Below are 16,269 nucleotides of genomic sequence, written 5' to 3' on the forward strand. Positions count from 1 at the left end.
CATAATTGAAAATGCTGACACAGTGACAGTGGTTATCAGCACAATTCTAACAATCATGTTAGCTTGCTCCTGCTGCAGGAACAGGGTGGGTGGTGAACAGCCACTGTGAGTTAGGGGCTACCAAGAGAGAAGTTACCTGGGATTTTGTTTACATTTCTTGGCATAACTTCCACATTTCAGAGAACAAAATACTCTCATCCTCAGTTTCCAGGGGTGATGCTCTCACCCCCTTTTTATAAAAGCCTAAAGGTAGGTCAAAGCTTGATAAGAAATCCAAAACTCTTTGATAAGGCATGCTTGAAGTTTGAGGTGTGCGGTGTCAAAACTCCTTTCAAGAATCACAAATAGATGAGGCCCAACACAACCCAGTGGTGACTGAAAGGCTTCCAGAGCCAGTGCTGCATATTAAAATGTTTTCAACCTCACCCTCATACACTTTCTTTGCAATGAAACAGGCTCTCCACAGAGTAAGGAAGAAAACAACAGCACTGAAAACATCCCAGCACTACTCAGGCAAACAGGTGGCCGTAAGAAGGACCCCAACAACCTCCTTCCAGGGAGGTGAAGGAAGGTGCAGAGGAGAGCAGCAGTGGCTCAAGAGAGAGGGGCAACTGAGGAGGGAGAACCCCAAAATGTTACTGAAGATAGGGTCATCTCCAGGACTGAATTATTGGAAGTACACTGGACTTAACAACTGCATCACCTTTCAGCACTTAAAAGGCAGCCAACAACTGAAGCAAACAAGTATTTGTTAAAGTAACTGGTTGACCAGTAATAAAACAAATATTTATCTCTGTCTGTCTGCTCAGCACCTCAGGTTATCTCTGATCCCAAACATGTTAACACCAAAGGTAAGCAGTAATTAAACCAAAAGAAGGTGTTGAACCAAATGAAGCCTTCCTGCTTCACACCCTCTCTGAACAGTCACCCCAGCAGAGCTTCCTGCTCCACAGCCAGCAAGGTGTTCTTGTCCTGCTGCAGTAGTGCTGGCATGTGCTATAAGCTGCACAAACACAGAAGAAAAAGCCAGACCACAGCCTCTTTTTTTCCCAAGGGAGTCGTCCTTCTCTATTCAGGCTCCATGGAGCACAACAGACGAGTCATGTAATAGCCTCATCTATGGCAAAAGAACTGTATCAATTGGGCTGGGAAAATGAGTTAGAGAGGTCGCTCTGACCCACAAGACAAAAAACAACATACGGTGCACAAGGGTAGAGAGGGGAAAATGGGATAATGGGACACTTACAGGAACTTTATCAAGATCAGAATGGCATTCAGCTAGGGCAACGAGGATAGGAAGGCGCAAGAAGAGGCAAAGAGTGCAGACAGAGAAGAGTGGGAGGGGAAGAGAGGCATGATTTAGACGCAAAGTATGCAGAGTGGCTGTACTCTAAATAGCTAATGATTAGTTGGTCAGAAAATTATTGCATCAAGTTAAGCCAGGTGAGCATGAACTGGGCAGCACGCGACAAACAATGAAAAAGGAGAGTCAGCGTCAGATCAGAAGTCACCGCAAGCGTCTGAACATGCTACAGCTGCAGATTATCAGTTTTGATAATGGCACATTTGACTACATTATAACTTGACAATCTTCATCTGGTGAAGTCACCTGCTGGAAGGGCACTGGCAAGAGTAATTGGAAGGGCGATGCAACAGCCCAGTGCCCACTGGTGCTGGTAACTGTGTGGCTGCACCTTCCAGAAAGACAGCTCATCCCATCCTTCCAAACTCACTGCAATCTGCTGGGCATCGGCCAATTTGTGTGGCAACGCACAATCTTCCAAGTGAAGACAGGCAAATTATGAGACTGGTAAAGATGAGAAAACGAGAGGGTGACCCAGTCCTGCAGCACCCAGCTCTGCCCAGCAAGCTCCTCTGGAGAGTTCAAAGGAGCTACTTCATGAGAAGTAGGAAACAACTGCTGGAAAACCACCTACGGACGAGAAAAGTGTGACTGCTAGAATATACACCTCAGCTAGGAGCAGTAGTTGATTTCCCTGGGTTTCACAGGGAACAAAGATTCAGATTTTATTCCCTCAAATGCATGACTGTGGGGAATGAAAGACAGCACAGGACTGATTGCTAAATTTTCTTTGGGTTTCCCCTCGATGGACCTGAACAAACAAGAAGTAAGTGCAGCAAAACCCCTTCAGTTCACCAGAACTCGCTTATCCCATTACTAACACTGCCAGTGCAGGAACCTTAACCGCCCATTTTGGCATGGCACTCACAGAGGATGGATGAAAAGAGTGGCAATGCCAGCTTGGGGACCAAACGCAGACCTCTGTCATGACAGATCCAGAGGGTTGCAGACTGCCTGGCTGTGGCAGCAGCTCCCACCTCCCTGGCCAGCACAGGCACAGCGACCATTTGTTCCACGGCTAAACCCAGGCAGCTCTGCAGCCCAGCCTAACCCAAACCAGCAGAGCTGGCGAGCACTAAATTCAGTCATTTTTCCCTCAGTCTCTTCTCTCAATTTCAGCTCTGACTCCTCTATCTTTTATTTCTTTTTCTAAAGACACATTTAGAGATGAAACCATTCATAACTGCCTATCCACAGACAGTTTGTGGCAGCATAATTGACAATGAGTCTGCTGCAAAAATGAAAATGCTGTTTTAATAACCTTGGCCTAAAATACATTCTCTTGTATGCCTCAAAGGGTTTCAATAAAAAGTCAACCTGTAGAGACATATTTTCTTGGCTTAAACAACAATCCAAAGCATATAAATGTAGTCCAACTATAATGACATATTTATAGGCCAATAAAGCTTACACTGCAGCTTTCATACTTCACTTAAAGGAAGTCTGTAAGAAGCAATGTTATATAAAATAATTTGAATTTTTTTTGAACTATAGCCCAAGGAATACAAATATGCAACTTTGCCATATTTAACCGATAGTGTTTACATTGCTTAGTTGTTAAACATTTTGTAAAATGAAATAATTCCTCATTTGGTGACTTCCCACTGGTTTACCAAATATGGGTATACAAGTCCATTTATTACAAAGAAAAATTCCCTAAATAATTCTAAAGACAAAAATAAATAACTAGCGGCCTCAGTAGTGAATGATTTTATCAGACCAATTCTTCTGGAAAAACAGGTTCTTATGTTCATTATGAATAATACATTCCTGAGCAACTCTATTTTTATATGCTGCATTGTTGTTGCTCTTTATTTTTCCTCAACATTTGAAAGAAATATTCAGAAAGCTATAAATAGTCTTAAGACATAAACTGCTAGCATTCAGTATTGACATATTTGTAGAAAGGGACAGAATGTATAACATAAATATCTCAACAGGCAGAAAGAAATAATTCTTTAAAATCATTTTTCAGGCTGAAATCTTGAAGCTCACACAAAAAAAATGCTGTTGCACGATCCTTTATTTAATACAGTCCTAAGGAAAAGTTCTGCATAATTCACTAGTGATAAAAGCAACAGTATTTTACAGGAAAAAAACCCAACCCAACAGTTTCTGCAGAAAAGAATGGCAAAGAGAAAAGAAAGAAGGAAAAAAAAAAAAAAAGAGAAAAGAGGGGAAAGAGGGGGAAGACAACAAAAACGAGGGAAGAGAGAACAAAAAAGGAGACAGAACTAGCTTGTTTGGATTAGGGTCGACTTTCAATTATAGGTTCATGGTTTCTACAGGCTGTGGATTAACCAGGTGTTGCCTTAGTTTTGGCTAAGCAAGTGCCACTGAACACAAGGCACAGGGACACTGCTCACACGAGGCCTCACTTGGCTTGGTTGTTGTTTGAAGCTGCCCTTCTCCCAGCAGTAACGTGTTTAATTAAGTATGTTTGCACAGTGACACTTTTCTGGTTCTGTATCAGCCATGTTTTCATTTCATCCAGGTTATTCCACTCCTCACCACACCTGGATAATGTGTGAAAACTGATTTTGTTTCTTCTGTAAAGCTTTTTTGAGCTCTTTGCTAGGGATATAATTTCCTATTACCTTCTAGAGCTCGATTCAAAAACATCTAGTAGAAAAAGCTACAGAATCTACTCACTTTCATGGGATTTTTCTGTAATGGAAACATGCCATTTGATAGGGAAAAAAAGGGGTCCAGAAGATCGTGTTGTTTATCTAGGCCTTTTCAACACCTGGTTCAGCAACTTCCTCATCTACAGCCAGGGTTAAACACCAGCATCACGCGAGGGGCCTTTGCGTGACAGTGCACTGTGCTCCTTTTACAGTATACAGCTCTATTTTAAAGCACTGCCCCATCCCATTGTGCTGGAGACCTGCTGCAGAAGTGACTGCTAATAAATCTTTTGGTCACCGCAGCTGAGCGCTGCTCTGTTGGCAAGACGCTGAGTATTGGAAAAGGTCTGTGGGCACATGTCCTAACAGGCAGTAAAGCTGCCCTTTGGCAGCAGAGAAGAGACAACACCAGCAGCTCAAACACCTCAGACACCCCACATCATGCCCCTGCCTCCAACCAGGGACATGACAACTCCCAGAGCAATGTCAACCTTGAGCAACCACTCAGAACGAGAGAAGTAAATCCTCTTCCTCTCATGGGCACTGAAGGCCATGGATGACACAAACACCTGAGCTCATGGATTGCCTACAGGACACCGACTAGGACTGCTCCACCAGCTTCAAAGATCACCACTCTTCTGAGTTTTTGTGTCAGATCCAGGAAGCAAAACAGGACTAAATTCTTGGCTCTTTCAAATGGTAAAAAAAAAAAAAAAAAAAGTCATCTCAATACCAGATTTAAGAAATTTCTTTGATTCCCTTAATAGGCTGAATCAATTGTCTATATCAATGTATCCAGTCGGCTATAGGTCTTTGTGAACCTTTGGTTTCGCTCCTGTCAACCAGTCATTATCAAGATAAAGGCAGTCATAACCAAACATTAGCCGAAATTCCCTTTTCTACTGAAAAAAACCCCAACCAATCCAATGCAACAACAAAGCCAGAGCCACCAACTGAAAATGAGCAACATCAGAATGTGGGGTTATCAAAATTACACCATATAGTTTGCATTCCATGAGCGTTTTCAGTATAACCCCTACTTTGAAAGGCTTAACATGCAACTATAAGCCTTGGGCTTAAAGATAATTTTCTCTGGCTCCTAGGGTAGATAATAGCAATTTCATAACTTACCACAAGGAGTTTTTTGTTTGTTGAAAACAAAAACAAGAAAACATTAGCACACAAAAGTTCTGTCTGAAAAACATTAAGATTCTTCTGACACAACAAACAAATGCAAATAAATGCAGTGCGTAAAGATACCAGGGCAATAGCAGAGAAAATTACTGCATGTAATTATGAACTAGGAGAAACCACAGAGAAAAGCAAAGAGAGAAAGAATTGCATGGCTTAATTTTTCCTTGGACATGCAATGAAAAACAAGATCGACTTCCAATTGTACTTTAATCTTCCAACCTACATAGCTAATGGCAACATGTGAAATTGACAAAATCACTTCACCATTTGATAAGATCAGAAAAATGAGATGCAGAAGATAAATCTTCCAAGACAGATCTTCAGCTTCATGTAACTTGGCTTCGATGCCAACCTAGTCATGACACTATAAAACTGAACTTGGCCCTGCACTCCTGTTCACATAGATACAAAAGCATGTCATCAAATGCATTAGCTCTTAATTTCTCAGCCTTTTCATATATTATGGTCTAAAACTTGATGCTCTTCAAACATGGTACATTCTAAAAACTTGGCAGAAGAGAGAAATGTCCCTGGTAGGCACTTCAAAGTGCCATCTCTGACAGCTGTTACACATCCAAGGTCCTAATACCACAAACAGGCACATCTACCAACAGGAGACTGATCTCCCTTGGACCTGGGAACCCGCCACAGGTATTATAGGTGTGAGCGCCTGTGCAACAAAGCAGTCCCACAGCTGCAAGCCATCCAAAGCAGCAGAGCTACCAACTCCCTTTCTGAAAACAAACAGGGGAAGAAAGCACAGGTCTGTGTGGGGAGACAACAGTGGGGTGCTCGCAGAGCCCTACAGCAACATAAAGCTGACAGGGAAACACCATGGAAGGGACACATCCCTACGGAACGCGACACAGAGCCAACCGTACAGTCAGGGCAAGCACCAGGAGCACCTATGAGCGTCTGGAAGATGGGACATGAGAAGTGAAAGGCCTTTGCTCAACCCTGCCTGTCACAGGAGGCCTCAGGAAGACATGTCAGCCTCCTCTCCCCACAGTGTACAGCTCTGACCTGATCACCCAGCCTGCAGAGCCCCAGGGAGAGCCTGTGCCAATTATTTGCACGCACATCGGCAGGGTTTGAGCCGTAGCGCTCGGGGCCATACAGACAGGTATCACCGTGTTACCCCACACCAGTCTGCAAGGAGCTTCAGATGAGCTCACTACCACCACTCATCCCACACAGGTATCTCATCGCCACACCTCTGCCCCAGGCTCAGACATACCTTGGGAATCTGCAATGGCATGGCAGGATCAGGCTCATCTGTTCCCAAAAGACACTCTCCCACAGGCCCCTTCCCACAAGAGAAAGTAAGGGATACTCACCAAGGTCAGCCTTTTCCTTCAGAATATCTTTGAAGTTCAAGCCACTGTTCAGTGTGGATTGTCTGTATCTCGTCAAGGCCTCTTTCTGCCCATTCTTCCCCACATCCATGGGCTGGACCGGCTCAGCCCGGAAACCACACTTCCACTTGGAGAAATCGGACTGCGCCCATTTTGCCAAGTCCTCAAGCTTCACAGTAACTTTTTCTGAAACAGCAATAACTTCATCCTGCAAGAAGTGATCAGATGAGAATACAACATGTCACTCTGGGCTCCCCGATGACTGAGAAACCAGTAATATCATCCTGCACTGACTCCTGCAAAAGCCCATCTTGCTGCAGGCTGAGTAATTTTTCTGTATCACAGAATAGCTAGTGCTTAATTTATTTCTCTTGCCACCTTAGTAAAAATATTAGTTGTTTACTTGAAGCAAATATACACCATCTAAAGACAATTTCTAGGACCAGGGCAATGATCCTAAAAGGCATTTGAGATGCAGGTTGCCAAATCACATTCTGTATAACCCAAAGCCTTGAGGGAAAGTTTGCTTTTTAGGTGCAATTAGCTGCAAATGTAAAAATTCATGGCTGGATGACTAATGGTTATAGTTAGTCCTGAAATAAATGGACTAAGTAAATCTCAGATTCTTGGAACTCTGACTCACCAGAAAATTCCTATGTTTATGGTACATTTTCCCTTGGCTTATACACAAATATTGAATTTAACTTTTGTCCTTAAAATTAAATAAAACTGTGATGTAATCCCAAAAGAAATACTACATAAATGTGCTTCCCACCAAAAGAAACTTGCACATTCTCATGTTTCTTAAAACCTTTTTCAAGATCAGGACTGTAATTTTTTTTTCCCCCTTCTAAAACATACATTCTAAGAAGAGCACTTAAACTCAGTTTAGCCTCCAGAACATACACTCAAATTAAACAGTCCTAATTGGTGGATTTTAACCTTCCAGGAAACAATCAACTCCTCTCAGTCATGATGAATAAGCAGAATATTTTACAGCTGACTCCACTGAGCAAGGGATCAAGAAAGCCTCAAAAATAAACAAACAAACATACATATCCAGCAAGATACACTCTAGATTTTTTTGTTAAAACAGCAGAAATAATTTATGTTGTAACGGGAGCTGGCTGTACACCACACTTTGCCCACCACACATTTCTAACACTAAATAAGGTTACAGGTTCTTGAAATAAATAAACCAGAATCCAATTTTTCTCTCAAATAAACAAAGGTATTTACAAAGGGGAGAGAAATTCTTTGAGTTATTAAACACAGGGAAAAGCACGATTGATTCTCTCTGTGTGTTTTTTTTTTTGTCCACTGAACACATTCCTCAGGAAATAAAATACTGCTCAATGGAAAAAAAAAAAAAGAAAAAAGCTTTATTGTGACAAGTCGCATACAATACAAAACCTGAAGCAATTCTAGTAAAAAACCAGATCTGATATTCCACTCTTCCTTATATAATACAGAACTGTTTTATAAGCAGGCACCTTCATTACATTTAGTGCAGTAACAAATATTTGGTCAGAAGTGAACAGCATGTTTATATGCTAAGCAAGCTTGTAATAAAATCTTTTCCTTTATCGCTGCACAGCATAAGAGCCTCCACCAAACAACAAACAATAACAGCGATGCTTTAAATCTCTGTTTATGACAAACGTCAATACTTTGTAAACAAGAACTGGGTACTACAAAGTACAATTTCAATGGATGGTTTCACCCAATTTCATTACACCATCCACTTGAAATAAAAAAGCTGTAGTTGCTATGCATTTTATAGCTATTACATAGTGATTATTAAATGTCAGGACGGAAAAAAAATAATACATATATATAAATATCAGCCTGCCTGCAGACAGTCTCAGCAATTTCTGGAAGAAGTCCTCTCTTAGGGTGTCGAATACCATCACCAGCTACTACACAATTTCTAATATTCCATACCAGAGAAATCTACTTAGCAGCAGTTTGAAAAAAAAAAACCAGAAAACCAACAAAAACCTGACTTGGAGACCAGACATGCTTCTGGTTAAAATATTATTTTCCAAATAGCTCTCATGATCAAATGATTATGATTTCAATTACTAGTTTCTTCATATCCTTTCCAAGAACTGGTATGACTAATTTTGGCTGGCATACAAAGTAAGCCGAGCAGACAATTTATTAACCAAAAGAAAAGTACAATCACTATTACATCATCAATGAATAAACTTGTTTTTGAGAATATAACCTTCGCACACACGCACATGATTTGCACACAGGAGGAAAAAGAAACCGAATTTAAAAAAAAAACAACAACAAAACAAACAAACAACAACAAAAACAAAATAAACCACCCAAAAAGCCCTACTGGATCAAGGGTGAAACGATACTGGTGCACTCTGTCCAGGCTGCCATGGAGGGAGAAGTGCAGAGGCAGGAGCAGAGGACCTTTTGGGGACCTTTTGGGGACCTTTTGGGGAAAGCACACCTCAGCCATGAGTTTCCCGTGGCAGCAGCACATCTAACCACAGGAATCTGGGGTGTTCAGCATCCCCACACGGATGTGAGGGGCCAGGGAAACAAAGACACTGCAAAAACGCCACTCTGCCACCCCTCAGCCCTCTGCAAAGTGCCACCAAGCATCCAAATACAGGCACAGAGTGCAAAGGGGTGCCCAGGATGGCACCAGGGAGCAGCCCTGCACAAATACAAAATACAGAAGGAGTCCACGCTGTCCCTGTGCTGTGACAAGGGCTCTGGGCTAAACCTTCCTCCACAGCTGCCGGCCCCTTGTCAGGGCCACCCGGCCACCTCCACACCAGCCTTGTCCCCAAGGACAGCTGGTCACCCCTGCAGCAGCTACGTCCCCAAGGGCCCCAGGCTGGCCCCCAAAGCCCTGTCCCCAGGGCACCAGGCTGGCCCCCAAATCCCTGTCCCCCCCTGGTACTGCCAGCGATCCCCACAGCGGCGTGAGGGAAACGCGGCCTAGTTCACTTTTAGGCGGGAAATGAAAAATGTCCTGAACCCCTCCAGAGCCGGCCTTGGGTCGCCCCGCCCGTCACACAGCAGGACCGGACAGACCTGCTCCCTCCCCTCACCGCTCGCTTTTGACCCAGTTCACGCAGAATTGTCCACATTCTTCCCAACTCCTCAAATACTCCTCGAGCGCTGCAGCTCAGCCCGCAGGCCTCTGTGCCAGTGCGGATCTCACCAGCGTGGGACAGCATCTCCAGGGGCACTTCTACCCCGGTGCCTCATCGTGCAAACACTGTCACCCAGCCAGGCACGGCAGGTGGCTCCAGCCTCTGCTTTCGGAGGAGCCCGAGCCACAGGCAGCTCCAGCGGGGCTGTCTTGCCCACATCTTGGCAGTTTGCTGACACAAGAGGTCATCTGCCCTTCCGCCACAGCACCCAGAGGTCACCCAACTACCTCACCAGCTCTGCCATTTCAGTGTGCCTCCTCACGCTTTCGCACATTCCCCAGCAACCTTTCCAAGCGCTCAGCCCCAAACTGCTGTGGTGTTTGCGGGGTTTTTTAGAGCAGTAGGTGACAAAAGGGTCCTTCTCCTTTTTGGTTAAGCTTCGTGTCACTACAAAAGTTGCTCTGGGACCTGCAGAGTTCTGCCAGCCACAGGAGCTCCTGTACCCCTGTGGTATCAACCACTACCTGCTGCCACAGCCCTTCTAAAGAAACCCCTTCAACGAGATGACAAAGGAATACAGATGTTGAAAAAATAAAAACCAGGTACACGGTGACACATGACTAACAAACCTTTAGAAGATTAAAGAAATCCGCTGTATAACCTTCATGTCACTCATAATTATATCTCTGTGTAAACATGAAAAACCACCCACGTTGCAAACAGTGCATATATATCTCTATCTATACAAAATCAACTCATCATGTATTAGCTGTGCTCTGAAGTGATATGTTTATGAGGTCTCCATTGCACAGTTAAGTCTTTAATTACCATTTTTTCCTGCTACAGCAAGAAGAGAAAACAACCAGCAGAGATTTCAGCTCTGCTCAGGAATGAGATTTATCTGGTGGACCTGACCAGTTGGTCAGTGGCCCAATGGACCAATGGTCTCAGCCACAATGTTGTCTAAATCTCTAAATAAGCACTGACTATAGAAAAGGCACTTTTTTAGCTGCTTCTATAAAAATGGTTATTGAGTCAGCCTGTAATTTTAGCATGTCTTATAAGACTTCTGAGCACAGTACAATTCTTTCACCTATCAAGTAGAAAATGGGGAGATGGTTAAGAAAGATGGTGACACAAACCCTTCTCATCCAACTCCTGTTTTTTTAGGAGCAAACTGGATTTGCATTTCCAGAGAAGTCATCCAGGGAGAAGAGGACAGCATCTTCTCGAGAACCATTATGCTTAAATATTATGTCACTGTTGTCTAAGCAACCATCACAGCCTCGTGAAAGCACAGAATGCTATATTGCCTGACTCAGCAGATGGCTGAAATGCTTATATTCAGGGAAACAGGTCAGGTAGTTATAATAGCTTAAAGCAGATAATTATTTTTTACAATTAACTCTTACAAGGCAGGGACTCACAGGGCAGCACAGAGAGGTCACACATCTTGATTGCACACCCACATACGGTACATCACAACTCCTTACTCATTGCCAATAACTAGGAAAGATTTATATTTTAGAGACATTGAGGCAGCCTTAAAAGAATTACAGCAACTGAGATATCTCAAAATTTTGACGTGCTGAGACTGTTTTCACTCCAGTACTTCCAGAGGTCATTTAAGGAATTCTGGAGGGCATGAGCGAGTCAAACACCTGCTTGGCTGTCTCCTAACATCAAATATGTGTGGCCTAGAGAGAAACAGGAGATGTACTGTAAAAAACTCTTGCTGATAATTACAGGAGACACTGCATGTCATTTATCTGATCAGTATGATTTGCATTAGAAAACATCTTCAAGCCTTTTCTGTGAAATCTTTAGCGCAGTAGATAGCTGGGGATGCGTATTTTACAACCCAGTACACTGCTGATGAAAACACATTCATCCACAGGAGCAAAAAATACAGTGTGACTCTTACGGACTGCATTCACCAGGGATAACAGAACTGTTATTTCATTTGGGCATAAAGGCCTCCCTTATCCTTCTATTTACACCCCACATATATTTTACGGCTTTTGCAATTTAAGTGAAAAGGACCTTCCAATACCATGTGTACGTAACAGGGCAGCTCTTGACTCAGGAATCCCATTCCCTGCTCGAGACCCCTTTGAGGAGCAGGAGGTCATGGTGCAGACATGCAGAAGGGAAGGAGGCAGCTTGTTGCCAATAAAAGCACCTCTCCTGGAGGAAGGCATTTACCTGGATGTTTGAGGGAAGTACCATCAGCTTTGTTTGACAGCCCAGTCAAAACAAAAGGTCCTGATCACAGTCTTTAGTCCAGAACTTTTCTCAGCCATCCAGATACTATCAGGGCTCTGGGACAGCAGCAGAAACCAGGTCATCTCAATTCAGCCCTAACCACCCACCCAAAGTCACTCAGGAACCTGAACCCAGGTCTCCAGAAGCATCTCCTAAAAGCAGCACTTCTTTCAGGGACCATACCCAGCTCTAAAGAGGCAGAGAACACTTGTACCGGGCTGATTTGCTCTCAGAGACTTCCCCTAGAGTACAAAGTCCTGTCTCCCTACTGCCAGCAGTGGGCTGGGAATATACACAAAGTTTTTAAGACCGCAGGACCACAAACTAGCTAAAGAACTGGCTGTGCCCTGGCATTCCAGGGCTCTGGGATGTGCCCTGCTCAGCCTCCCTTACAGGGCACACGGGCAGGACTCTCCTGCCATACACTCCCCTGTTCATCCTTGTGAGCATGCTGCAGACCTGGGGACCAGGGCACAGCTCTGCCAAGTGGGAACTGCTCCTCCTGTTCCGCAGGTGGGATCACTGAATGACAGGGAAGCCTCACAAGAGGCTGCAGAGCTTGGCACAGGCAGGGGCAGCTTTCCTTCCCCTGACCCTGCTCAGAGTGCCTCATTTGGTGCCATCTCCTCATGCACCCCCTAGCCCAGGGCAGACAGAGGTGTCCCAAAGGATTTGTGGAGCACAACGGACTGCTGGGGTGTTGACCTGCTCCCTGGAGGTGCCTACATACAGGGACCTACAGAGACCACTGCTTTCCACCCAAGAACCTATGGGGAGAGCCTTGAGAAGGGAAACATGCACAGATCAGGAATTTACCTGGCCCACCAGAGAATTTTAAAGAGGCCAAGGCAGAAGCTTTCATCTGTTAATCCTTTCCTAATTACTTTAAAGGGCTACAATGATCTTGTTAAGTTCAGGTGACAGGTATTTCCCCAGCCTAAGCACAGCTGCACAGAGCTGTCTGAAACTCACACTGATGTGTTCATCCCTTCTTCCAGGGTCCAAAACCGACAGAAAACACCGAGTTAAAAGGACATGGCTGAAGCATGTGAAGTCCTATGGTTTTTGCTTTCCCTTGGATTAGCAAGCAGCATTTTCCACATGACTCAGTAATTCCAAAGCGAGACACGCAAAATGACCTGGGGCAGAACACCACCATGTCTCTGCGGGATGCTTTTTGGGGTCCCGGTACCTCAGGGCCAGAAGTGGGGTGGAGATGGGGTGCACAGAGCCATGGCTGTGAGCAGTTAGACATGACATTTCTACTGCGAGCCTCCTCCTTTGTGACCGGGGTGTTTTTTCCTCCCTCCTCCCACTCCCAGCCAGAGGTTCAAATTGAATTTATATCTGTCATTGCAGATAGAAGTTCTGACCAAATAGAAAATAGGCTTCAGTCAAAATGTCTTGCCTTCAGATAGCTCACAGATCCCAAAGAGCTGTTTTAGTTTAGGCAAGTTGACAAGCAATTCATTCCTAATTTTGCCTACTACAGTTACAGTACGAGAAGCTTTCCTCATAGATTACATAATTATATTTTTTCTTAACAAGGAGTACATGGCATTAGCAGGTTTAAATTATGCAAGCTTATTCTTTTGTCTTTTGTTATATTGTGTTCTATTGTGCTGGTAAAACAATATGTGCTTTAATTAGCAAATATCTGTAAATAATTTACTTGCTTTTCATACAGCAGAACAATGGAGCCAATTTTCACATACATCCACTGAGCATGTCTAGGGGGTTTCTTGCCAGAACCTTCCATTGTTCAGTATCTGTATCAATCTGCCCATCATTAGCAGCTAACGTTCAACATCCCAGTAAGACATTAAAGTTTTGGCCCCCGGGAGTAGCCCCAAGCCCCCTAAATCCGAGGCTAGGCTTTGCAAAGAAAGATTAAAATATCCAGAAAATGAAAACAAACTCTTTTATTATCTATAACCCTGGCACCTTCGCATAGAAACATGGATGCCTGCCAAGCATTAAGGTCATTGGATTAATGCCATAAAATGCCGATGTTCATCTGACCTTCTGACTGCATTTTAGCTACAAATAAAAAGCTCAACTTGATACAACACCATGAATCACGCGAGTGTCTAGGCTGTGCAGGGTTAACGCTGGGTGTGAGCCCACACCGCACACGCACAAACACACACACGCACACAAAGAAAAAAAAAGCTCTTAAATCAAGAGTGGATGACTGTTCAGAGACTTAAGGCATTGTTATTTTGAATGCGAATGAAAGGGCCAGAACAAGCATTGCAAGAATATTTCAATTATGTATTTCCCAGAACTACATCTCTGAGCAACTAATGCAAATATTGCTCCCATAGCAGTAGAACTTCTTCCCGAATAAAAGCATACGAGAGCTTGAATCAGAACATACTTTCTATATCATTCGCATATTGTTTGAATATTATTAAAAATGCAAAATCTATGTATGGGTTACTCTCCTGAGCAATACAGTAATTATGATTAAGGGACAAGCAGCACAAAAAGAGCCAATTTATCTTACTTGCGCTTAGGAATACTATTGTGTAACTAAGCAACTAAAGACAAAATATAGTCTAATTAATTCACTCCTATGCTTATTTAAAAGACACAATTAGAACATTTTTATTTTCCAGCCTGCACAGTATCTCAACATGCTTGAGGGTGTACCATGTGAGGCCTATTATTCTCCAAAGACAAGAGTTTAATGTTTAGTGCCACTGATCAGACTGGGAACAGCAACTCTGGAAAGCAGTGGGTGTATTTTACAGTCTGAATGCACAGGGAAGGGGAGGGAAAGAAGAAAGGAAATAAAATAAAAAGTTGAGTTGTTTTGTTTTTGTTTTTTTTTTTAAAGGAATCTGCCTTAAATGACCAGATATTCCAGATTGCTGGCTAATGGCTAGCAACATGTGGCTTCTCTGAGTAATACCATTGCCCTGTCCTTCCTTTGCCAGCTTACGCTACTGGTGGCGAGAGAGATAAAAATATACAGAGTGGATATGCAATTACCAAACCCACGATATTTTATGACAAATGCCATTTCTCTAACACTGCTATTACAGTGTGCCTGATTTCCAAAGCTGAATTAATTTGAACAAGTGTACATTGGAGATTGATGCTATTAGCATGATTTTTAAAGCACCCTTTAATAATCATAATCTGCATGTTTGAAACGTGTTGCCATTACCAGTGTTGACAGATATGAGCATAAGGCACACACCGTGGAGACTAAAACGAGGCTATTCTCATTTCAAATAAGAGTGTACAGATTCCTACGTCTGTAAAAAGACCCAAAATCCATTACTGTGAAAAGGGAGTAGCACATTTTTCTGGGGGGGTGGCAATAAAGCATTGCTGATATAAGACACCATACCCAGGCCAACCTATGCTACCTTTAGGCACTGGGGTAGGACCCCTGCAAGTGAAGAGCCCCTACAAAATGAACCAGGCTTTCGAGGGATGCTGTCAGCATCTATCCCGAAATGAAGAGGGAACAAAACCACTGACTCCCTTAAGTTTCTGGAAGAATCTCTTCTGCGGTTATAAATGACACACATTTATGGAGCGACTTCTTTTTTTTTTCCTTTACCCCAATTAGTCTGAAAATGCAAAATACTTCTAGGGAAATAATTACAGGAAACTAGCTCTCTCCTCTCCTCTGTATGAACAACGCTTACTCATGTAAATTACTTGCATGAGTAAGGATTATTTGCAAGGCGAAAGGCATTGCATCAGATCCCCAGTTTGGGAGAAGAGATGAAATCAACATGAGTTCGTAGTAAACTTTGCTGCTGATGAATGAAGCAAAGGCAGATCCCCACTGCCAGTCCAGCCTCAAGTGAAGCAGCATTCACCACGATGCAGGGCAACGCAGGGAATGTCATACCATGCAAAATGAATCAGCTGCTTGTTTAGGGTTTTTTAGGAATTGTATGCATCACATCAAATACCATCCCTGGACTTGATGATGCTAACTTTGAAATGTATTTTTAAGCCTAGTCTAACTAATGCCAACACCTTTAAAAACATGAAAGCACAAGGCACTAACAAGCATTTTGCTCTACAACTGCTTTTGCAAAGGTCAGTCATTTCACAACCCCACACCACCCCTCGGAGCACAGAACAGTAAATGAGCTGGAGGAGGGTTTGCCAAGACCTTGTGAGCTGGAGGGCGAGCCCACCTCGTGCCCCCTGAATGCCACAGGACCAGGCACAAGGGGCCCGGGCAGGCGCTTTCTGACAGCACACAGCTTCTCACACTTGGGCGCCAGCAAAGCTGGGGGCCTGCTTTACACATGCACCCCATGAAACTGTTTCAAACACAATGGGGTGCCCTTAAAGGTGCTCCCTCT

General features: G+C 43.6%; 1 protein-coding gene across 6 annotated transcripts in view; it reads right to left on the reverse strand.

Annotated features, from left to right (window-relative positions):
• The window catches only part of ARID5B (AT-rich interaction domain 5B), a 127,069-nt gene that overhangs the window by 93,565 nt on the left and 17,235 nt on the right, over positions 1–16,269 (reverse strand). For all 6 annotated transcript variants that reach the window (XM_038141727.1, XM_038141725.1, XM_038141729.1 and 3 more), the window contains one exon: positions 6,522–6,747. In XM_038141727.1, the coding sequence (XP_037997655.1) occupies positions 6,522–6,747 (226 nt within the window). The remainder of the gene's footprint in view (positions 1–6,521; positions 6,748–16,269) is intronic.

The sequence above is a fragment of the Motacilla alba genome, chromosome 6, assembly GCF_015832195.1.
Source record: "Motacilla alba alba isolate MOTALB_02 chromosome 6, Motacilla_alba_V1.0_pri, whole genome shotgun sequence".
Taxonomy (NCBI): Eukaryota; Metazoa; Chordata; class Aves; order Passeriformes; family Motacillidae; genus Motacilla; species Motacilla alba.